Source organism: Ictalurus furcatus, chromosome 3 (genome assembly GCF_023375685.1).
Source record: "Ictalurus furcatus strain D&B chromosome 3, Billie_1.0, whole genome shotgun sequence".
NCBI classification, from domain to species: domain Eukaryota; kingdom Metazoa; phylum Chordata; class Actinopteri; order Siluriformes; family Ictaluridae; genus Ictalurus; species Ictalurus furcatus.
Genome location: NC_071257.1, coordinates 31020713 through 31045804, shown reverse-complemented (window position 1 = coordinate 31045804; position 25092 = coordinate 31020713). Strand labels below are relative to the sequence as shown.

Below are 25092 nucleotides of genomic sequence, written 5' to 3'. Positions count from 1 at the left end.
TAAGATATTTGTGCATTTTGTTTATTTTATTTTATTTTTTTTAACAGATTGGACTGTTACATACACTAAAGACCAAAAGTTGTTTTTGTATTTTAAAGATGTTTTTCGGTTAAGAAAGAACAACAGGGCTGGACAAAAATGTTTTCAGCGTTTGTATACGTGTCTGATTCTTGCATTTCGGCGTTTGTATACGTGTCTGATTCTTGCATTTCTTTGTGTTACATGCTTTTGGTCTGTAGTACATATATTTATATGAAGTGTCCGAGCCACAGGATGGCCAAACCATCAGCTTGTATTTTATTTGCTAAACATTGTGCAATACAGGTGGGAGATGGTGAAGTATGTTCAGAGAACTGGAGACGTGGAATCCTTTTCCATCCCATGTTATAAATATAAAACTTTTAACAACTTTGTATGTGAACGATATTCTGTCGAAAACACTTTTTTAAATTTCCATAGGATTATATAAAGTGCTCTGGCTGTTAAGGGGGAAACAAAAAGTGTGAAAGCACCTTGTCTGTCATGGCTAGTTTTCTTCCCGCAGATTGCTTCTCTGTCTGATTGTATTTCTTCACACACACCCACGTGCCTTTTTTTTTTTTTTTAAAATGCTATTGTTTTGGCTGCTTTTTCAGTACTATATGAACAATCTCCAATAATTTGGCTACGGTTAAAGAACTACCTTTTCATATCTTCAGATAAAAATAATTCCTCCCGGGATATTTAATGTTAATAAGGGCTTATTGTAAATGTTTATATGTATAACTTAAAGTTGCATCCGTGTGGCACTCGTGAACGTTTTGTAGAATAATAACAATTAAAAATCCCCTATGGAAATGTCTTATAAGCTTATGACTAGTATAAACTAATAAACAGAGAGCTCAGTGAGTTCATATCCTGATGCCAAAAGCCTGTGAACTTCCTGTGTCTCACACAGGAAGGTCAAGTCAATGCAGGACATGCATTTATTGTGTGTGTGTGTGTGTGAGAGAGAGAGACAGAGACGAATCATGTAAAGTTTTATCTTTCCAAAAGGAAACGTGAAATCCAATACTGTGTTCTGATGTCAGGTAATGTAAAGCAGGCGTGAAAAGCCTCTCAAACTCTGTGCGTCTCCCTCAAATGCACACGCACACAGATCAAATAGCAGTCATATTGTCTTTAGCTAAAACTTGTTGCTAAACCTGAAACCTAACCTCATCTATTTTTTTTTTTTTTTTTTTTTTTAAAGATTATAAAAAAAAAGTCTTTAAAGATTATAAAAGCATACCCTGGAGTTTTTGAGCTCTTGCAAAACAATGCAAACAATCCGGGCTAGTTTTGTGATTGTTTACAGTAGATTTCTACTTCTTGTACACTTGATTGTGCTGTGGATTTTATTTTGAATGGCTATAAGGGAGATTTTCGAAAATGATTTAAAAATGAAAAACTGAAATCTCTTATTCAGAAAAGAATTCAGACCCTTTATTCAGTACGTTGTAGAAGCCCCTTTGGCAGCAGTTACAGCTATAAGTCTTCATGGATTTGTCTCTACGAGCATCTCCTTCGTTCGCAAATCCAACAACAGGATAAAGCGTGCCATAAATAAAAGGGGTCTGAATATTTTTGGAATCCACTGTATGTTTATCAACAGGAAGGATTGTTTCTTAACAGTTGGGGACAATAATAGCATGTGCTAAAAAAATTCTAAATAATGACTTGGATTAGGTGGACGTTTTTGCCATACAAGTCCCTGTAAGTTAGTTGTTTCAGAAAATTCATCAACACATTCAGACCAATCAGATTGAATCGAGCAGTAGTATTGTGGTATAAGGATGCTATTGATTCATTACTTATTGATTCCTTCTAAAGGTCAGAGCAGGACAAAACAGAGCTGGCCTTTATTGGATTACATCCTTTAACTTTATTAATGCAACAAGTAAAAAAAAATATACATATATTAGCGATCACTCCCAAAGATGTCAGTGTGTGAATAACTGCGTTATTAGATGCATTAGTCTATAAACGGAGTAAAGGTATGGCTCCCTGACCTTAATATTAATGCAAGTAGAACACTTGTTTTACAATTTCAAAGTCAGCCACCCACTCCTGTTTTGGAATTCTTTAGAGATGCCCGTAAGTTCAAATGTCTTCGAATTATAACAGTTCAAAGTATTTATCATAATGAACTTCCTTATATGTTTCTAGACACCTCTAGATTATACATACACAAGAAATAGTAAAGACTATTCATCATTCGATATAGTATATTCTGCTGCAGATTACACTCGGTAACATTCCTATCAATAGTTACTTTTCAGATTTTCTTGTAGTCACAGCCGTTTCTTTTTATTTGATGTTAAGGTCAGGTTTATGTGTAGACACAAACCCAGTCATGGTAACAACAGGCTGAGAAGGTCAGTCCAGACTTCTCTGTCCCTGGCCACAGATTCCAGCTTCTCAGAGTGGATGCCCCCAGGCCAACTTTGCGACATGATTTCTCCAGCAGGTCCTGGGTCTGCCCCGAGGCAACACGCCTGATGCAGCTGAACAGGGTAATGTGCACCAACCACCCAAACCACCTCAACTGGCTCCTCTTAATTTGGCTCTAAGCTGAGGTCCTCCCAAATTGCAGAGCTCCACCATATCTCACCAGGCACATAGATAGACGAGTAAACAGAGAGCTTCGAATGAAAATTCCTGCGGTCCTGCTTCATCACCACACACCGGCACAGCGACTGTAACTGTTACAGCCATTATGCCATTTTTTTGTGGAGTTGGAATTTGGGGCTGTTCTTGATCTGTTTGTTTGGGATTGTGTTGTGATTGTGAGGTTTGGTGGTGCGTTTGCTCCTGGGTCATGGGTCACGTGTGGTATGGGAGGTGCATATAACGCGGGTTAACCTTCCAACAGGTGCGGATGGAAATGGAGAGCTGGGAAGCACACCTTTTTTGACCACACTCCTGCACGCCAATTCACAATAAGTCATTTTACGCTAAATTCAGTAGTAAGGTTTCATTTCAACAAGTTTTCATTCATTATTTGTTTTTGTCAAGAAAAATAAAGGTCTTTTTATCTACGGCATGCGAGAGAGTGCGTTAATCCATCCCTGGTTCCCCCGTTTCCCCTGCATCGAACAAATCGCCGAAACAGTAACACTGCTGCTGACCTGATCCGTTAGTCAATCTCACATTCTCTTTTTCATCAATTGTCAACATTCCAAAGATTCCAAGATGTCTTTTCACCTGAAGGGAGCATCTCACTCTTTTTGGACATGGAGGTGTTGGTTTTCATCCCATCAGTGAAATGTTCAAATGCGGCCGAAGTAATATGTAAGAGCTTGGATTGGTTTCCCTATAAAACTTCAGATGACATTTTTCTGAGAAATACATTAGCAAAGGATATGTGCAAATAGACAAATAACTAGAAATCCTGGCCACCCCATCCCACCCCTGCAGTCCAACACAAGGATTAATTGTGGTATCCTTAATTAGTGGCAAAACATGGCATCCAGCACAGCTGTTAGCATTCATACATCATCTATTGTATAGACAAGACAAGAAACATTTTTTTTCCCCCTAAACACAGATTAAGTCTAGCTATGGCTAGAATAAACACTGCTGACAGGAATGTTCTTATCCCCTCACTTAACTTATTTTTAGGAATTCAAACATTTTATCACAGCTATTTATATGGTGCTACATCAGATTGAATGAAAGAAAAGAAACCCAAGTTGTATAAAAAAATATATATAAAAAATATTTGTAAAACAAAGAAAAATAGATCACATTAGCACATTTGTCCTGAGCATTAGAACAGCTTTGTATAATGTAGGTCTCTGTGCAATAATAAATATTAACATAGCAATAAAGTTGGTAGCATTAATACAGTTTCAGTCTGTTTGACTACATGCAAAAAAAAAAAAAAAAAAAAAAGACAGCTTACTTACATCATGGCTGTGGTGTATGTTTAGTGTGCTAACCACAGTCTCCCGATTGACTGCTCGTATCTGATAACAGTTTCTGAACAAATGTCTGCATCCTTTGAGAGAATGTTCTGGAGTCGGCAAGTGGGTGAGTTTCACATGCTAAACACATACTGCAGTTCTAGAAAAGGTGGAAGCAAACGTCATGTTGGTTAAAAAAGTAAACAGTAAAAGTAAACAGCATTGAATCAAAAGTATTCGTTTTAGAATACAGCCTCAACGTGCCTTAGAGTATGATGAGAAATCAACACTAATTTTCATGGTTTGAATTAAGTTGTGTTAAACTGTGAGAAAATGAAAAAGTTTGGCGAACAATGTAAAAACTCAACAAGTTTTGCAATGTTTTGTAAAATCCCTATGCTTACTGGATAAACAACATCTACACACCCCTGTTAAAATGGCAGGTTTTGTGATGTGAAAATGAAATGAAGATAAATCATGTCAGAAATTCGTCCACCCTCAATGTGAGATTATAACGTGTGAAATTTAAGTGTAAAACAATCAAATATTTGGGGGGGGCGGGGATAAAATGAACTTGCAATAACCTGGTTGCATAAAGTGTACACACCCTTTTATAACTGGGGATATGGCTGTGTTCAGAATGAACCAATCGCATTCCATCTCCTGTACAAAAGTAATTATCATACAGCTGTTATCAATTAACTTAATCTGATTAACCCCAAATAAAGATCAGCTGATTCATCTTCGTGGTTTCATCTGAAATGAAGCCATGGTCCTCAAAGAGCTTTCAAAGCCCGTACAGGGTTTCAGAGTCAAAAGGTATTGATCAGGAGAGGAGTACAAAAGATTTCCAAAAAAAAATGATGTATGTACCATGGAACATCATCAACAAATAGAGAAAATAGAGCACCACAGTGAGATTACCAAGAACAGGACGTCCCTCCAAAATTTATAAAAGGACAAGACAAAAACTTACCAGGGAGGCTGCTAAGAGACCTATGGCAATATTAAAGGAGCTGCAAGTACTGATTACTCTCTACATGTCACAACAATCTCTCGTAGTCTTAACATGTCTGGGCTATGGGGTAGGGTGACTAGAAGCCCTTTCTCACACAAAACATCCAATCTCAACTAAATTACCCCAAACCAGGCGGCAAAATGTGTTATGGTCTGATGAGACCAATTCCAAAAGGTATGTTTGGTGAAAAAAAAGCACCTCACTAAAAAAACACCATACTCACGGTGATGCATGGTGGTGGCAGCATCATGCTTTAAGGCTGCTTTTCTTCAGCCAGAACTGGGGATTTTATCAAGGTGGAGGGACTCATGAATAGCTACAAATACCAGTCGATTTTAGTGCAAAATCCTTCAGATGTCTGTTAGTAAGCTGAAGATGAAAAGGAATTTCCCATTTCAGCACGACAACGACCCAAAGCATACATCCAAATCAACAAAGGAACGGCTTAAACAGAAGAAGAATCCAACTGAAAATCTGTGGAGTGACCTGAAGAGGGTTGTGCACAGGAGATGCTCTCACAGTTAAACGGCTCTAGAATGTTTTTGCAAGAAAGAGCGAGAAAATATTGCCAAGTCAAGATGTGTCACGCTGACAGACTCTTACCCCAAAAAGACTGAGTGGTGTAATAAAATCAAAAGGTATTAGTTTAGGGGTGTGCATACTTATGCAACCAGTACTTTTTTATTTAATTTTTTATGTTTCTGATAGTTTTTCACTTATTTTTTATATTTGTATAATTGTAATTTCATATTGAGGGTGGAAAATGTTCTGATATGATTTATTTTAGTTTAAATTTTTTACTTCACAAACACTGGGGTGTGGGGTGTATATATATATATATATATATATATATATATATATACACACACACACACAATGATAAATAATAAATATAAATAGTAGATTAAAATAATAATAATAATAATAATAATATTAATAGATTAAAATAATAATAATAATAATAATATATATATATATATATATATATATATATACAGGTTTATTTTAATCTACTATTTATATTTATTATTTATCATTGTTTTTAGATTGCATATATAAAATTATCTAAAATCTAAAAGCAATGAATATACAAAATAATGTATAAATAGTACATTTAAATAAATTAAAATTATATATACACACCTGGTCATTTATGCAATTACCCAATAGGCCAATAATGTGGCAGCAGCACAATCATACAGGTACAGGTCAAGAGCTTCAAGCAATGTTCGCATCAAACATCAGAATAGTGGAAAACTGTGACATCAGTGACTTTGACCATGGGTGTTGCTGTCAGAGGTGCTGGTGTCCAGTTTCGGTCATCCAGTTCACACTGTAGCCTCGGATTCCTGTTCTTGTTCTGTTGTTGTAGAGCATCTGTCTCATGGTTGAAAGCATTCTCAGATGCATTTCTTCTCACCACAATTGTAAAAAGTGCTTAATTGAGTTACTGTAAACTTCCTGTCAGAGCCATCTGTTCTGTCCATTCTCCTCTGATCTCTCTCATCAACAAAGCACTTCTGCCTGTAGAACTGCTGCTCACTGGATGTTTGTTTGTTTGTTTGGTTGGGTTTGTTTGTTTTTTTTGCACCGTTCTGCATAAACTCTAGAGACTGTTTTGTGTGAAAATCCCAAGGGATTTTCCGAAAACACTCAAGTCAGCCCATCTGGCACCAACAACGCCCATGCCACCATGTCAAAGTCACTGAGATCACTTTTTTCTTGAACTGTACCTGCGTGATTTTATGCTTTACATGCTTACATGAAAGGCCGATTGGATATCTGCATACTCTATATGTGCAGGTGTACAGGTGTTCTTACTAAAGAATTTCACAGATTCATGTAATCTTCCTACATCCTTAGCTAACTTAAACTTGGCATCCATATTTTTTGTGGATTTAGTGTTCTTCTGCATTTAATCACTTGAACAATGTATGCGGGGGAAAAACATGTTTAAAAAGTTTTAAAACATGATTAGGGGAAAAAAGCATTACAGTAGACTTACTTGGGAGTCGGAGTACACTTCTGTAAGTTGTTCAATAAACTCTAAGTTATCCTTATTGCCGTTTTCCTCATGTAGCATAACATTGCACTCCAGTAGGTAGCAGAGCATTAACTTTTTAGTGCATTCCTATAGACAGGATGAAACTCCATGAACACCAAGTAACTGCAAACAGTGTTTACGTACTCCTCTGCACATATGCTTAATCATGTGGAGGTAATATTCGATATTGTAATCTGTACAATCCGAAATCATTAACAGGCTTATTGAAGTTAAATCCACTGCTCTTTGAGCATTTAGTTTGATTTATTTGATCATCTAAGCAAAATGAACTTACTTTTACATTCGGCAAAGGTGCATACAAGGACGCTTTCGATCCCTGAAAACAAAATGTTTTTGCGACCATTAAATCCCTGGCTATTTTTCAGCACTTAAATGTGTAGAGAAAGAGACAAGCAAGGAGTAGCCGTAAAGCCCACCATATAACACGCATAAGATGTAGCTTAAGTGATGAGTGTAAATATGGCTTACGTCAAACAAGGGCGCCATTTCGTTGAGCACCACTTGCAGCTCTATTAGACTCTGGTGACTGTGAGCATTCACATGCGTCGTAAATAGACTCAGACAGCTATACAGGGATGAAAAATAGTATTTATTAAAACTACACATTTAAATCCCTTTAATAAAAATAAAAGTAAAAACTTTTTTGTATTAAAATATTTTAATCTACATTATACAGCATGTGCAAATCCCTCAGGGCCTGATTAACTAAAATCCCAATTAAAGAGGCCAATTTGTGTGTGTGTGTGTAGTTAGTGGGTGATTTACCTAGAATTACTGCAAGGTGTAATTGATATGCAAAATAGGGAGAGAAAATAATCTTCAAAGGTTAATGCTATGTGTTGTGTGTTGTGCTATGCATTCTCATTAAGATCCTAACGTGTCTCCCGGATAGTGTACTGAACATCGATTACACAAAGCAGTAAGACAAGTTAAAGGCTGTTCAAAATATGACATGAATGCAAAACAATGCAGAACACTGTAGGCATGAGTAATAAAACATAGGAATAAGTATAGTTCTGAGTAAGTATATGCTCTGAGCAGGTGAGCATGCACAGAATACGTCATTTGAAACCCGTAATTTTGAGAAATCTTAATCCAGTAATGTTGGGTTTATTTTTTTCATCTGTAGACTTGTTAGTAAATCATTTTTTTAATTGCACTTTTGATTCGCTGTCTTTCAGCAGCTACTAAGTTTGGACTTTTTACACACCCAAACATCACATAAATCAGGACGGCTGGGAGTTTGCCTGGAGTTTGTCTCATATCTACTCATTATCAGGGTCTGGGGATGATAAACACACTACAGGCAGAGCTTTCAGCAAGTGATGTAGTGTTTGCTTTTCCTGGGTCATATCAACTGAGACTGTTATTATTAATATTATTATTATTATTATTACTATTATTAGCAGCTGAGACTGGAAGTCATATTTGAAATGATTAACCTTGAATACAGTTATGTTTGGGGGAACAGTAAAACACACAAAACCACTTTCCCTGCCTGGGGTTTGTGTAAAAAGGCAGTCAATGGTGTCAGTTTATATTTCACCACTTTCTGTAATCTGTTTTGTGAGCTGAATATAACCTGGGAAAATACGCCGATCGGCCATAACATTGAAAACACTGAGAGGTGAAGTGAATAACGTTGATTATCTCATTGCCAAGGGGTGGGGGATATATTTATTAGGCAGCAACGGACCACTCAGTTCTTGAAGTTGATGTGTGCGTAAGGATCTGAGAGACTTTGACAAGGGACATATTGTGAGGCTAGACGACTGGGTCAGAGCGTCTCCAAAAAGGCAGGTCTTGTGGAGTGTTCCCGGTATGAGTCACCACCTACCTAAACAGTCTCGCAGATCAAGTACACCTCTTCATGGCAACGGTATTCCCTAATAGCAGTGGCTTCTTTCAGAAGGATAATGCACATTGCCACACTGCAAAAATTGTTCCGGAATGATTTGAGGAACATGACAAAGAGTTCAAGTTCAAGCATCTGTGGGAGGTGCTTTACAAACAAGTCGAATCTGTGTAGGCCCCACCTCGCAACTTCAAGGACTTAAAGGATCTGCTGCTAATATCTTGGTGCCAGATACAACAGCACACCTTCAGAGGTCTTTTGGAATCCTCAACGAGTCAGAGCACAAGGGGGACTTACACAGTATTAGGCAGGTGGTTTTCATGTTATGGCTGATCTGTGTATGAAGGTGAAGCAATGAGAATAAAAACATAAAAGCCCTTACTGTGATCTTCTAGATCTTCCTGGTGCACCAAATTCTAACCATTTCTATTTGACCTTGTTACTTGTTAATGTAAATGTGTGAAAAGTCCTATTAGTATGGTCCCATTGAATCATTTTTACATGAACAATATGTTAAGCTGATTTGCTGACTGTCTTCATGCTCGATACAAAATGTGCTTTGTTTGCCCTAAACAGGAAATGTTCTATCCTCCAGCCTCAAGCAGTTTTATAATGGACAAAAAAATAAATAAATAAGGATGTGGTTACATTTCTCAACCGAAGCCATTCAAATGTAAGGGATGCCTATTGAAAAAGACTGAAACATAAATGAAATGTTCTTTGCTGCATATCTGTTGCCAGCTACTCTCTCATCAACAGGTCTGTACTTCATTAGCGACGTATGTTTAAGAGTGATATACCTTAGAATTAAGAAAGAATTCCAGCCCTCGAGGTTTATGTGGTACTCCAGATTACTGCCTAGACCCCAAACAACACAGATACACCTCAAGGTTCTCTGCAAGGGAGAAAAGCATTTTTTTAAAGAAACAACAAAGATCCTGAGAAGTGCACGTACATTCATTTTGTAGACACTGATCAACTCAAATGCAGTCGTATTATTATTATTATTATTATTATTATTAGGAACCCACTAACGTGCATGTCTATAGAATACAGGTGACAGATGGGTGATAAAAAAATGTCTCAGTAAGGTGCCACTAAAAGCCACCAGAAGAGCTTCAACAAAGATTCTACAAGTCTCTGGAAGTGTACTGGTGCGAGGAACACTGTTCTTCCACAATATTTCCCCCCAGTTCGTGTTTTGATGATGATGGGCCAGAGCACTAACACATAACTGTAAAGTTCAATGAGTTAAGATCTGGTGACTGTTAAGACATATGATTTACACCATTTCAGTACTCATCAAACCATTCAGTGAGCCCTCATGCCCTTTGGATAGGGCGGAGTTATCCTGGAAGAGACCACGCCCATCAAGATAGAAATGTTTTATCATAGGATAAAGGTGATCAGTGAGAAGAAGCTTGTAATGATTTGCAGTGACACTTCACTCTACGTTGAGCCAGACCATAAGTGCAAAATAAACAAATGCGTCAACAGAGTTACATTTTCATCTTTAATTAATCTTCTCCGTTCATGGTAATACATACCGGGGTAGCGAATGTTCTTCAAAGCTAGAGGTGTTAACTAATGATTTGAATATTGTCAGTGTGCTAATTACTAATCTAGAAACTGCATAAAATCATTAGTAATAACTTACTTTATGTGGTGTGAGATTACTAACAATGGTTAGTAGCCATGACAAAGCTTTTCAAGTTAGCAGTTTACCTGCTACCTGCTGAAAAAATCAAACTGGAAGACCATCTTTGCCAGTTGGAATGCAGTGGTAGAAGGAAACACTTTCATTTCCACTACTAATTCTACATTTCACTTCCACACTAATTGTACATGCTACAAAGTTACTTTTAAGAAAAATAGCATAACAATAATATTATGTAACTTGTTAAATGAATAGAAAATAACCAGTCTGACCAGTTTGGCCAGCCTTTAACTGTTTGGACCAAGCTGGAATTTTCTAGCAGGGAAAATGCCCTGCTGAAAAAAATAGCAGAAACTATCACAGAACTCCTAATGGTTTGTGCTACAAATACCATTACAAACCATCAGCTAACCAGTAAAATCATTACCATTATTTGTCCTTACCATTACCATTATTGGATCCTAGAGACCCACAGAGTTCCCATTAAAACCATTTCAAATTTTATGACGGTTTCTATGTTTGTTTGTTTATTTTCAACGGGGTGGTGTGAGCTAACTAGCTAAATATTTCGCAGCCACACCATTTCCAATTAACAATTTACCTAATCATCACTAAGTTAAGCTAACTTCATGTATGGCTGATTAACAAGCATTTAACAAGTAATATAACTATTAACCAAGAAAATTATACATCTTAACTATTTGCTAGGCTGGATAGCTGTATGCAGCTTTTTTATTGTTAAAAAAAAAAAAAAAAACTAAATAAAGAATGAGGTCATGAAACTGCAGTCAACTTGGAAGGTGAGTCACGTGCCACTGAGCATGTCGTCAGGCTGTGGATTTCCCTCCAAAAAACAGATGGCACTTTTAAGAGGTATATACACCCTATAGTATCTGTAAGATATTGTACATATACTGAACTCTGTAAGATGATATAGAGAGGAGTCAATATGAGAGGAGTTAGAGAAGAGTCGATATGAGAAGAGTTTGGGAGGAGTCGATATAAGAAGAGTTAGAGAGGAGTCAATATGGGAGGAGTTAGAGAGGAGTCGATATGGGAGGAGTTAGAGATGAGTCGATATGAGAGAAGTCAAAATGGGAGGAGTTAGAGAGGAGTTGATATGAGAGGAATTAGAGAGGAGTCGATATGAGAGGAGTAAGACAGGAGTCAAAATGGGAGGAGTTAGAGAGGAGTTGATATGAGAGGAGTTAGAAAGGAGTCGACATGAGAAGAGTTAGAGAGGAGTCGACATGAGAAGAGTTAGAGAGGAGTCGATATGAGAAGAGTTAGAGAGGAGTCGATATGAGATGAGTTAGAGAGGAGTCGATATGAGAAGAGTTAGAGAGGTGTCGATATGAAAGCAGTCGATATGAGAAGAGTTAGAGAGGAGTCGATATGAGAGGAGTTGGAGAGGAGTCGATATGAGAGGAGTTAGAGAGGAGTCGATATGAGAGGAGTTAGAGAGGAGTCGATATGAGAAGAGTTAGAGAGGTGTCGATATGAGAGCAGTCGATATGAGAAGAGTTAGAGAGGAGTCGATATGGGAGGAGTTAGAGAAGAGTCGATATGAGAGGAGTTAGAGAGGAGTCGATATGAGAGGAGTTAGAGAGGAGTCGATGTGAGAGGAGTTAGAGAGGAGTCGATATGAGAGGAGTCGATATGAGAGGAGTTAGTGAGGAGTCGATATGAGAGGAGTTAGAGAGGAGTCGATATGGGAGGAGTTAGAGAAGAGTCGATATGAGAGGAGTAAGAGAGGAGTCAAAATGGGAGGAGTTAGAGAGGAGTCGATATGAGAAGTGTTAGAAAGGAGTCGACATGAGAAGAGTTAGAGAGGAGTCGACATGAGAAGAGTTAGAGAGGAGTCGATATGAGAAGAGTTAGAGAGGAGTCGATATGAGATGAGTTAGAGAGGAGTCGATATGAGAAGAGTTAGAGATGAGTCGATATGAGACGAGTTAGAGAGGAGTCGATATGAGAAGAGTTAGAGAGGTGTCGATATGAGAGCAGTCGATATGAGAAGAGTTAGAGAGGAGTCAATATGGGAGGAGTTAGAGAGGAGTCGATATGGGAGGAGTTAGAGAGAAGTCGATATGGGAGGAGTTAGAGAGGAGTCGATATGAGAAGAATTAGAGAGGAGTCGATATGAGAGGAGTTAGAGAGGAGTCAATATGAGAGGAGTTAGAGAGGAGTCGATATGAGAGGAGTTAGAGAGGAGTCGATATGAGAGCAGTCGATATGAGAAGAGTTAGAGAGGAGTCGATATGAGAGGAGTTAGAGAGGAGTCGATATGAGAGCAGTCGATATGAGAAGAGTTAGAGAGGAGTCGATATGGGAGGAGTTAGAGAAGAGTCGATATGAGAGGAGTTAGAGAGGAGTCGATATGAGAGGAGTTAGAGAGGAGTCGATGTGAGAGGAGTTAGAGAGGAGTCGATATGAGAGGAGTTAGAGAGGAGTCGATATGGGAGGAGTTAGTGAGGAGTCGATATGAGAGGAGTTAGAGAGGAGTTAGAGAGGAGTCGATATGAGAAGAGTTGATATGAGATGAGATAGAGAGGAGTCAATATGAGGAGTTAGAGAGGAGTCGATATGAAATGAGTCGATATGAGAGGAGTTAGAGAGGAGTCGATATGAGATGAGTTAGAGAGGAGTCGATATGAGATGAGTCGATATGAGATGAGTTAGAGAGGAGTCGATATGAGAGGAGTTAGAGAGGAGTCGATATGAGATGAGTTAGAGAGGAGTCGATATGAGATGAGTTAGAGAGGAGTCGATATGAGATGAGTCGATATGAGATGAGTTAGAGAGGAGTCGATATGAGATGAGTCGATATGAGATGAGTTAGAGAGGAGTCGATATAACATGAGTTAGAGAGGAGTCGATATGGAAATTTCGGTGAAGGTCTGGTGCTGATTTAAATGTTTGATGAAGAGGCGTTTGTTTTGAAGACATAAAATGTCTCAGATTTTCAGATAGCCAGGGGACGTGAAATCCACCACCCAGGTGCATGATGGTGGGAGGGAAGGCATTTCATGCTAGTAGTTCAAAGTGAGTATTGTGTAGAGTGGGTTGCATATTTTCGTAAAGCAGGCAGTAATTAATGTTTGACAGATAGGCAAGAATCAGTGTTTTCAATCTGATGTGGGTAGCTACAGGAATCCAGTGGAGGGAATCTATATATGTTTTGATGTGGGTATATTTGGCATGCACCTGCATTCTGGATCATTTGTAGAGGCATACATTTATTCTTCAAAGTGCTGGGGACAAGCAAAACAAAGCCTTGGGTGATTAGTCAGTTATTGTTTCTGAGCGTGTTCTGTCACCTGTATTAACCGCAACTCACAGAAAAGATTCCAACACTATATATACAGTCAACAAATGATAGATGCTTTGCAAGTCTTTTCAAATTGAACATCTAATGTCATCATTGGCATTGTGTCATACTGAGCCAATTAAAGGAAAAATGAAAGTAACTCAAGGAATCTCACAGACTGATCAAACTAACCAGTTGGTAGAGTTTCACGTTATATTCACATACACCACAATATAATGATTGTAGTTTTCTGTAAGTAAATCAATCATACAATATCTGCAAGGACTTGAAGTGGGAGAGCAACATTGCTGCCATCACCAAGAAAGTACAGCACAGGAATATACTTTCTCCCCTAACTGTTGGAAGTACAATCTCCCCAAGGAGCTGCTGTGTCAATTCTGCAGGGCTACCAACTGCACAAGAATAGACTTCAAAGCATAGTAAAGTTAGCAGGGACCAATCAGTCCTCCCTCCAGACCCTGTACATTTCCCTTAACAGGAAAAGGGCTGGGAGAATCATAAGAATCACACCACACACATAGCCTGTTAGAAAACCACTATATAAATCTAAGGAATTATTATTGTTATTATTATTATTATTATTATTATTATTATTATTACAGTTTTTTTCTGGCAGTTGCAAAGAACATCACGTTACTCTTTCCTGTGGCAATGTGATAAGAGTTCTGTCTGAGTGATCATTTAGATTATGCATAATGTCTTGTTTAAGTCCAGCATTGTAGTGTACTGCTTGTACTTGTGTAAGTGTGTACTGTAGGAACACTTTAAACCTGCAACCAATTTCTTCTACACTCAGGCATACTTTGCTAATGATATTGATTCTGATTCTGATTTTGATCATGTGATCATATAGCTGTGTGTCATGCAGAAATCCAGGTTTGCAACCAATTTGACCTTCGAGAAACTCTCTCATGCCAGATGTGAGAGTTTAATCATACAGAAGAACCTAATGTAATGTAATGAGTCTTCAGTAAGCACGTATACATTACAGCACAGTGAAATTCTTTTCTTCGTATACCCCAGGATGTCAGGAAGTTGGGGTCAGAGCGCAGGGTCAGACATGATACAGCGCCTCCTGGAGCAGAGAGGGTTAAGGGCCTTGCTCAAGGGTCCAACAGTGGCAGCTTGGCAGTGCTGGGGCTTGAACCCCCAACCTTCTGATCAGTAACCCAGAGCCTTAACTGCCAAGCCCCCACTGCCCCAAGAATAGGACTTAGCTGGTGTTTTTAGAAAGAGTTTGTTTCAAGATTTTATATAAAAGACTTTTTACTGCACTAGACATTCAAAGAGTGGTTTGGACAAACCCAGGCATACGAAAACGTCAGAGCAAGATACACCCATGGTCCAGCGACAACTTTAGATCCCAAACAACAAACGTTTGTGTGCAAATGCATACATTTTAGGACTCACACCTATTCTTTTGTTTATAGACCATCTCACATATGTGAATATGTGTGGTGCCATTCCCTCCAGCGTGTTTTCCTGCCTTATGCTCTGGATATTCTGCAACCCTGACGAGGGTTGGCAAGGATGTTGGACCTGACACTTTGTTCAGCGCATTTTTTTTAAGTATCTGAGTCAGGCAGACGTCCCTGCATTCTTCAAGACCGAGATCATTATCCCAATAGCAAAGTAGTTAATTATCCATTCTCATGGACTAACTGTCCAAAATGCTCACACTGTTCATCGTGAGGTGCTTTGAGAGGCTAGTCCTGAAGCAAATGAAGACAAAACTATTGTGAAGAGTTTGTGAAGGACCTCAGCCATCTGATTTTTCTTTCTATTGGGGTCAGGGAAGCACATCCGCTCCATGCATTCTAACACAAAGAGAATAAGGAAGAGCTGCTTCCCGAACCTGTGCCCTCAACCAGGACGGCGCCAAGGACTAGAGCTTGGACTTAATGTTGGGAGAAGAGGTGAGGCGGTCTGTCGTGCAATCAGTGTTCCAGTTCATCCCACAAGTGTTAAGATAAGATATGATCTACCTTTATTGATCCCGTGTGGGAAATTCATAAGGGATGAGGTCAGAGCTCTGTGTAGACTAGGCAAATTCGTACACTCTAACCTTGGCAAACCATGTCATCATGGTGCTCACTTTGCGTACAGCAACATTGTCATGCTGGAACATACTTGGGCCGCTTAGTTCCAGTGAAGGGAAATTGTAATGCTGCAGCATACAAAGACATTCTATACAACTGTGTGGCTTTAACTTCGTTTAAACAGTTTGGGGAAGGACCATATTATGGGTGTGATGGTCAGGTTTCCACAAATGTTTGGAAAATGTTTACAGTACAGTGTATAATGACAGGCTTAATAATAAATTACACGGTATTTATTATTAATTCTGTCTGACTCTTTTTCCTCTTTTAGTGTAGCAAAGGACTGTGAGAACCAAAAATATTGCACATCTTGCACAGAACCATGACATATTATTTACACAATTCACAGTGTTTACATAGTGGATGCTTTATTGATTTTTGGACCAGTGCCACTTGCCATCTTTGATGTCCATCCAAACTTCTGGATGTCGGTTATGTACTAACAAGATAATTGATTAATTAGTAATTTATTGGATTTTTTTTTTTTTTTTGACTTTCTTAACTAGTGTATCTTCTTTACAACTGTACATTATAATACCTATACTCAAGAATGCAAGTATTGAAAACAAATGAAATTATCTGGATGTGTTCTTGATATTGGGGACGCACCGGATGCAGACCTGAGCACACCAAGCCTGCTTGAAATCCCAGAAGTCATTGCAGCAAAACAATGGTGGATGACGGAAGCCTGGCCCATAACTGTATTTTTAACAAATCTAAATATGCATGTAAGCGATTTTGATATGATTTAGATTGAGAGATATAAATGAGGGTGTTGAAAAGTCAAATTTACTGTATCCCTCAGAAGTATTTGAATTAAACTACACTAGCTTCCATCCTGAGGGAACGGTAAACTCGTTGGCTTAGTTTTTAGCTAAGATAAAATAAGATAAGACAGTACTTTATTAATCCCCTGATGGGGAAATTAGGGAGGCGAGGTCGCAAACAGTGAGCTTACTACATTAAAACATGCATTTACACACGCAAACGCCTTTAAAGAAAAAAGTGATTTTCATTATTTTATGAATGTTGCAATGCTGAATTTATTGTCCGTCCGATGGTCCTGTCCCGCTACTAGAAATGTTCTGGGACGGTCACATCTCGATTCTCGCAAAGATGCGTCCCATGTCCTCCTGTCCTTCCAAGTTCGTTCGTCCGAGGTAGCCTGGCAAGACCGGTCTCAACAAGAATACAAGTACATTCTTTGCATTTCAAGAATTGAGAAACAGCCTTCAAGCACTCAAAGGTCATCGCTTTGCTTACACAGCAGAAGAGGGGTGGGGCTAGCAGGCGCTGACGTTGGCTCAAATTTGCTCACAAGCCTAAAAAGGTCACGTTGGGCATAAAAGGTCAAATTGACCTGAACAGTAAAATGAAGACATGAATTTGCGTTGATTCTGGGTATTCTGTTAAGGCTAGCAGAGTTGCATTACGTGCATTTAACGTCATTTCCCATTGAATGGGAAACGGCTTATGCTTCCATCTAGTAAAAAAACTTTATGCCAATTCGCCTAGTATCTGTCCTAAATAGTGTCCGAGATTAGAATGAGTGCGTCCCAAATGGTAGTATGTTGAAATGAGTATCCCAAAGGTTCCCGGATGTTCTACTATTTCCGACAGATTTTCGAAGTGTGGATCCGTGGACACTATTTCATCTAATATTGCCCACAACTCCTTTTATAGTACAGTATACATTATGTGAGGAATAATGAATGAAGAAAAGGTGAAATTATATACGACCCTAATTCTGAAAAAGTTGGGACGGTATGGAAAATGCTAATAAAAACAAAGAGAAGTGATTTGTAAATGTACTTTGACTTGTATTTAAACAAAAAAAATCAATAAAGACAAGGTATTTGATGTTGTACCTAGTCATAGTTTTTTGAAGATAAAAGTTTATTTTGAAATTGACGCATGCACCATGTTCCAAAAAAGTTGGGACAGGGGCAATTTAGGACTAATAGCGATGTGACAACCTCCAAAAAATGGTCTAGTTCTTCAAGAGTGAGGATGGGTCGAGTCTCGCCAATCTGCCAGCAGATGAGTCAGTGAATAATCCAACACTTTTAGAAGAACATTCCCCAAAGACAAATTGGTAGGATTTCGGGCATTTCACCTTCTACAGTGCACAATATAATTAAAAGATTCCAGGAATCCGGTCAAATCTCGATGCGTAAAGTCAGACGACACCATTCGCCGCTGTAATAACAGATGCAAGTTAAGGCTTTACTATGCAAAGCAGAAGTCGTACGTCAACACTGTCCAGAAGCGACGCAGATTCTCTGGGCTCGGTTTCATCTGAGATGGACAGTAGCACAGTGGAATCGTGTTTTGTGGTCTGACGAGTCAACAGTTCAAATAGTTTTCGTGTTCTCCAGACCAAAGAGGAAAAGGACCATCCAAGCTGTTATCAGCGTCAGGTCCAAAAGCCAGCGTCTGTCATGGTATGTGGGTGTATCGGTGCCCATGGCATGGCTAACTTGCACATCTGTGAGGGCAGCATTTATTTTTTGGAGCAACATACGCTGCTATCCAGAGCAGGACAACACCAAACCACATTCTACTCGGATTACAAGCACATGGTTGCGTAATCAGAGAGTGCGGGTGCTAGCATGGCCTGCCTAGAGTCCTGACCTGTCTCCGATTGAGAATGTGTGGTGCATTATGCTTTTGCATTTTCCATACTGTCCCAACTTTTTTTTCGGAATTTGGCTCGTAGTACACATTATATGAGGAATAATTAATGAACAAAAGCTGAAATGCAAGGAGGAGTTTGTTTATGTTGACAGTGTTAGTAACTAGGCAACAACATTCTCTTGTGTTACATGACTTGTTAGAATGTCCCATGTTAGTACTTGCATACTCTTTTACTACACACTCAAAAGTATGAAGCCTACTTTTCCATCACAAAATGTGTACATACGTATACTGCATAGTATGGGTACTGCAAAGTAGGCGCGTTGCAGCATTTAGTATACCATTTCAGACGAGACTACCCTTCTAAAATTCATACACTACACAGTAGAGTGCATAGTGTAAGTGCACAGTGTATTGGGCACATCAGACTGTATTTGAGACACAACTATAGAGATATGCGTGTGGTTATTTGATTATTTGGATATACACACTCATCTCTGTAGTACTTTTTCTGGGGGATAAATTTGTTGCCAAATGAAATGGAATTGTTCCTGTTCAAACCTCCTTAACATTTCACCTAGAAAAGTGTATTTAACATACCTTTCACGCTTTAAAATATTATTACTGTCCAATTACGTAGGCTAGATTGTATCTTAATTAACGTGCTTTCCACATTAGATGCAGATTAAAGGTACAGTGTAGCACCCTTTTCCCCGAGAGCGGTTAAAAAGCCTACGGATACGAGTAAGACAGTAAACTAATAATTTTAAAAAAAAATTCAGATCTGTAAGCCTTTACATCTGTGATCACTGCAATGCAATTCAATTGAACTTCTATAGCATTTTTAAGAATGGACACTTTATAGAAACAGAAAAAGACTCAATTCAGGATTATGAATTATTTAAAAGTATAAATTTATACATACAGTGATCAGATGTACAATAAGTATAATAAGTTAGCTCAAAAGTATCCATGCATCTGCCCGCACCTCTGCATTTCTACTGAATACCGAACTATTTTTCATTCTCAAAGTCACCGGTAGAACTGGCCGTCCAAAAAGCAACGTAACCATGACAACCAAAGCACCAAATAATTTATTTTATTTTTTTTATTTTATTTTTTTCTTCAAGCTAGTCCCGCCTATATTTCATCCCGCTCTGAGATGTGAAACTGAAAGTGTTTCCGATTAAAAACATGCGTCACTCAAGCCCTCCCCCCCCCCCCGTCCCCACACACACACTTTATTTGTCTCTGTTTGCTGCTGATTTCTTTTTATTATTATTATTATTATTTACCTAGGCTATTTGACCACAAGACCAGAACATACGGTTTAAAAAAAAAAAAAAATTTGGAGAAAAATATTTTTGAAAGTATATATTTAGGCGCCGGAATGTAGTAGATTATAATTATAATCACAGGATAGTTACTGTATTATCAGGCAGGCGCTATATATATATATATATATATATATATATATATATATATATATATATATATATATAATACAGTAACTATCCTGTGATTATAATTATAATATATATATAATAATAATATATAATTATATATATATATATATATATATATATATATATATATATATATATATATATATATATATATATATATATATATAAGCAAAATAAACAACAACAGTCATTTCTGTTGCATGATGTTAAATATGACTATAATGTGTTACTATAATATGCAGCAGGATATAGTCACTTATTGAAGGTATTAGAGCCGTGCAAAAACCGGGCTCTATTTTTACCCTGACCTATTACATGTGTCAGTGTGATAGTGATAGTATTAAAACTTGCATACGGGAGAAATCCTGACAGCTGTCTGGCTGTCTGGTTTGTTTGTTTGTTTGTTTGTTTTGTCCCTACCTTTGATTTCTGCTTTCTGGGTTTACTCCCAAATCCCGAGACCAAAACGAGGAAGACGATGAGAAGCAAGCTCATCGGCGCGATGTCTACCAGGGCCATGCAATTCCGCTTCACATTTTCTCATCATGTCAAAGTTCGAGATCCGATCCGAGCGACAGATCATACCGCTCCGACGTCCTTCTCAAGCCGTCCATAAGCGCGCACTGTCGGGTAACAAGGCATCACATTCCCGGAGTGAGCAGAGCCGCGTAAAAGAACACTTGGACACTTGGACTGCACACTTAACCACTGTAACACTTCAACCCTCCCCAAAGCGGCATCACAGCTTTCACTTCGCAGCACACGTTCAAGAGGCTCACTATTTGGCTAATATGATTACTAGTATGAATGGGTGGGGAAAACATTTGGGCAGGCTTCCCAACTTTGTTTCTTTCTTTCTTATATATATATATATATATATATATATATATATATATATATATATATATATATATATATATATATATATATATATATATTACATTTACATTTACATTTATTCACTTAGCAGACGCTTTTAACCAAAGCGACTTACAAATGAGAAAGATAGAAGCAAAATGTAGAATTAGAAATTAGATGTGTTTAGAGCGAGCGGGAAACGCTACTATGGGGGTGTATTCCAGGAACCCATGTTGGTGTGCTTAGAAAGCTAGGCCACATTTTATAATAGCCCATCTGGGGCAGTTTAGTGCAGTCAATTTATCTACAAAGATATTTTGAGTTTTGGGGAAAAAACCCATAGAGAAACACTAGGTGTGTCTCAGTCAGCTTTATCGTGTACACCAGTGGTCACCAACCCTGTTCCTGGAGATCTACCTTCTTGAAGACTTTGGATGCATCCGAATATCCCTCCTACCCTACTATACAGGAGGTGAAAAGCAGTACACGAAAGGAGTAGTATGTCCGAATTCTCAGTATTCATATAAAGAGTAGACCAGTAATACGTGGATGACCTATTGCGTCTGCCGAGATTCTGCATATGGAACCAGTGGACACTGTGGATATTGCGCTAAACCATAATGCAACGGGACGGGCATGGAAGAGCTGTCAGAATCCGTGTCGTGCAATACGTCCGGATTGTATTCATGCTTACCACATATACTGATCAGTACATACTCTATCATGGTACTGAATCAAATCCAGTAGGTACTGTCACAGTATGGGATTTCGGACGCAGCCTTTAGCTCCAACCATAATCGTGTCCTCTTGACCATTTAATCATTGCTTTAAGAAGTTCTACATGAGCTAAACCAGGTGTTAGATTTAGTTTGGAGATGAAACGTGCAGAAAGGTACATCTCAAGAAAGAGGGTTGGTACCACTGGTGTACACGTGTTCACAACCCTGACTCACTACACACTGGGACACTGATGATTCACTGACGATTTCGGCGATATGACTACTTACTCACGTTGTAAAAGGTCACCACTGGCATTTCTCAACAACAGGCAGGACCGGTATGTTTCTGACATTATATGTCATATAAATGTGTTCGATTAATCACACGCGTTTCTGTAATGGTACTTCAAGCAGGATCGTAGGCTAGCTAGTGGATTATGTCTAGTGGAAAATCATTAAACACTTCAACATTGTTAGACTCCAACAACCTGTATATATAGAACGTCAAATAATCTTACAAATAACTGACGTAATAATCATTTGAGAGCTATAATAATGATAAGAAGCTACTTACATTTGTAGACAGAGTTGGCAGAGTTTGTTCGCCATTTTCTTTTTGGAGCTGGGAGGCATTTGAAAATATGTCATTTCCACTAAGGGAACATAGTGCATTGATCACAGACGCTATCTGTGTTCGTTCAGAGATAAGAACATTAGTGAGGTCAGGCACTGATGTTGGGCGAGAAGGTCTGGGATGTAGTCAGGGTTGCAGTTCATTCCAGTAGGGTTGAGGTCAGCTGTAATGTAGCAACACTACTTGTTACTCCAAGTGTACATACAACATTTTTAATGTTTTAATGTTTAATAATACTTTTGCTACAATGTAATATGTTTTGTGCATTGTAGCAAAATGTTACATACACACCTACATTTTGCATCAAGTAGGTAACAAGTAGAATGCCAATATTATTGCTATCCTTACTAATGTTTGCTATTAGGTTTTTTTCTTCTTCTTCTTCTTCTTCATTCAACTGGACTTTAGCACCATGGGTTTGAATGCATTATGGTGACACTGAGTTAAATACAGCTATCTTGATGAAACATTCCAGGCAGCAGAAACTAAAAAAAATATTTGTAGTCTGTAGTCTAAACAGTAGTCACTTGTAAAACAAAGTGGGCGGTAATATATTATGTTAATGTACCGGTTTGGGTTGGATTTTTTGTTGTTGTTGTTGTTGTTACAGGTAACATTATTACATCACATGGCAGAAACTTCCAGTCCTCTCCTATATGAGCACGTACTCTGAGCACTCTATACACACTCGTACCCCAGCTCTTAACAGGTCGTTGGAGATTCATTCTTAGATCCTCGCTCAGTTGTATCATCTACTTTATAGAGTCACTGGACAATAAAATAGATCGTATAAATTCCTGTAAAGATCATAGTCTAGCTTTTATATCCCTTATGCTGTCAGCACAAATTATATAATATGTATTAGACATATAACACATGAATACAAGGATTCATATGTCAAATAGAAAGCACAGAAATATTCCCTACGAGCTACAAATCGTGCTTTTTTCCCACAGCCCCGACACAATCAACCTGCACGATAGTGATGGAAGCAAAGTCAGGTCACCAGAGGTAAGGAAATTCCAGACTCGACAAAGGGGCTGATACTTCTACATGAAAATGTTATATATATATATATATATATATATATATATATATATATATATATATATATATATAATGCTATGGTGCTTCATAACATCCATTAGCTTAGAGTCAGGTTTCCCTTATTGGCATAACAAGACTACATTAGCTAATCCAGAGGTGTGAAATTGCCATATCAAAGGCCACATCAGCATTTCTGTGATACCTTGAAGGACTATAATGTAAGACTGTTCATTTTTCAAACATATTATTAATTTTATTGATTAACACCATTAACCTGGGCTCTGTAAGAAGCGCTAACAGGAACTATTTAGTATGCATGATTAGGCTAATAACATTGGTTATAACATTTATTACAATATTACGTTTTTTTTTCATTTGTATATATATTTTCCAAATATCAAATTGTAGCATTCCATGTTTGTCCCAAGAGCCTTGAGTTTGACATGGGTGCTTTTGCTGTGTTATCTTTGCAGGATTGCACTGTGTACTTTCACTCATTGCTTGGTACATCTCCACACCATCTAGCCAACTAGCAGGCCTGCCTCCTAGCGCCGCTGAATGGTTTCCCTTAATAGCTCATGCACTGTTCATTGCTGTGACTTCTCCTAACACAAAGTCCGCTCTGCTTGATGTGTGCAAATTGACTCAGCAGAATCTGCCTTGCGTGTCAGGTTCACTCTTTGGAATGTACAGACTTTCAGCTGTTTGCAGTGAACAAGTCAAACAAAAGCGATTGAAATAGTTCAACACAACGAATACTTCAAGTGGTTTCCCCAAATTCAACTGAAAATGCCACTTATAATAACTTCGCTAGTTTCGAAATGATTCAACCCCTTCATGACGAGCATCTTTTGCTGTTATGACCTTCTGCAAACGAGATGTAGAGCTTCTGGCAGCGTTGCTGAGGAATCGTAACCCATTCCCCATGAGTAATGGCCTCCAGTTCAGTAATATCATTTTGTTTATCTGTGGCACACAGCAAAATATTTTAAAAATCTGAAAATGTGCTGTCATAACATGCAAAGCGCAAATGGAAAGAAGATGAACTATAGAGATCTTGTGAAATTCTCAGGGAGAGTGTCTTAGGCAGTATCAGAGCTCCGATAAAGAAGCACAGTTCAAATGGGCCAGTTGCGTTTAAACATGCTGTAGTCCAGCCATTGTTAAAAAGGCATCATCTTGACCAACATGATCTGAATAATTACAGACCCATCTCCAAACTCTCTTTTATTTCAAAAGTCTTGGAAAACCTTGTTTATTCTCAGATCTCTTCTTACATGAGTCCTTTTAACATTTTTGATACATTTCAGTCTGGATTTAGAGAACGACATAGTATTGAATCTGCTTTGTTAAAGGTTACCAATGATATCTTACTCTCTTTATTTGACTCTGGTTCCTACTGGATTTAAGGGAAATCCAGTAGATGATATAGTAGATCATAAAGAGTCTTTATTGGTCACATATACAGTAGAGCACAGTGAAATTCTTAGCCGTGTGTGTGTGTGTTGAAGAAACACTCACTGGACATGCTGAGGTCTTTAGTCTCCTGCGTTTGGTGGCCGCACTTAGGACACGGAGGTGCCTTGCCTTTCTCCTGCTTGAACACTTTGCTTCGAGCGTGCTCATCACAGAAGCAGGCCTAGGAGGAAACAAAACCACAACACATTACTGGAATCCTGAAATGCTCTGTGCAGGATGCAGCAGTTTATGTTCACTACAGTGCTGTGAAAAAGTATTTCTTCTGTTTTTGTGTCTCTCGTGTACTAACTCATTTCAGACA

General features: G+C 38.3%; 1 protein-coding gene across 1 annotated transcript; it reads right to left on the bottom strand.

Annotated features, from left to right (window-relative positions):
* Window positions 1-1076: 1076 nt before the first annotated feature.
* On the bottom strand, window positions 1077-20831 carry il15 (interleukin 15). Its single transcript, XM_053622035.1, has 7 exons — window positions 20475-20831; window positions 9665-9759; window positions 7478-7574; window positions 7284-7325; window positions 6950-7075; window positions 3930-4086; window positions 1077-3359 (listed from the first exon to the last, which is right to left on the bottom strand). Exons 1-6 carry the CDS (start codon window positions 20571-20573, stop codon window positions 3958-3960), a joined length of 588 nt encoding a protein of 195 aa, XP_053478010.1. The 5' UTR covers window positions 20574-20831; the 3' UTR covers window positions 1077-3359; window positions 3930-3957.
* Window positions 20832-25092: the final 4261 nt, after the last annotated feature.

Bases quoted from the DNA above. Each gene is read 5' to 3' on its own strand.
- il15 (XM_053622035.1), bottom strand. From the start codon at position 20,573: ATGGCCCTGGTAGACATCGCGCCGATGAGCTTGCTTCTCATCGTCTTC. The intron at 7,326-7,477 runs GTAAGCCATATT...TTTTGTTTTCAG, and splicing joins AAATGGCGCCCTTGTTTGAC to GGATCGAAAGCGTCCTTGTA. The intron at 4,087-6,949 runs GTAAGTCTACTG...CACCTTTTCTAG, and splicing joins AAGTGTACTCCGACTCCCAA to AACTGCAGTATGTGTTTAGC.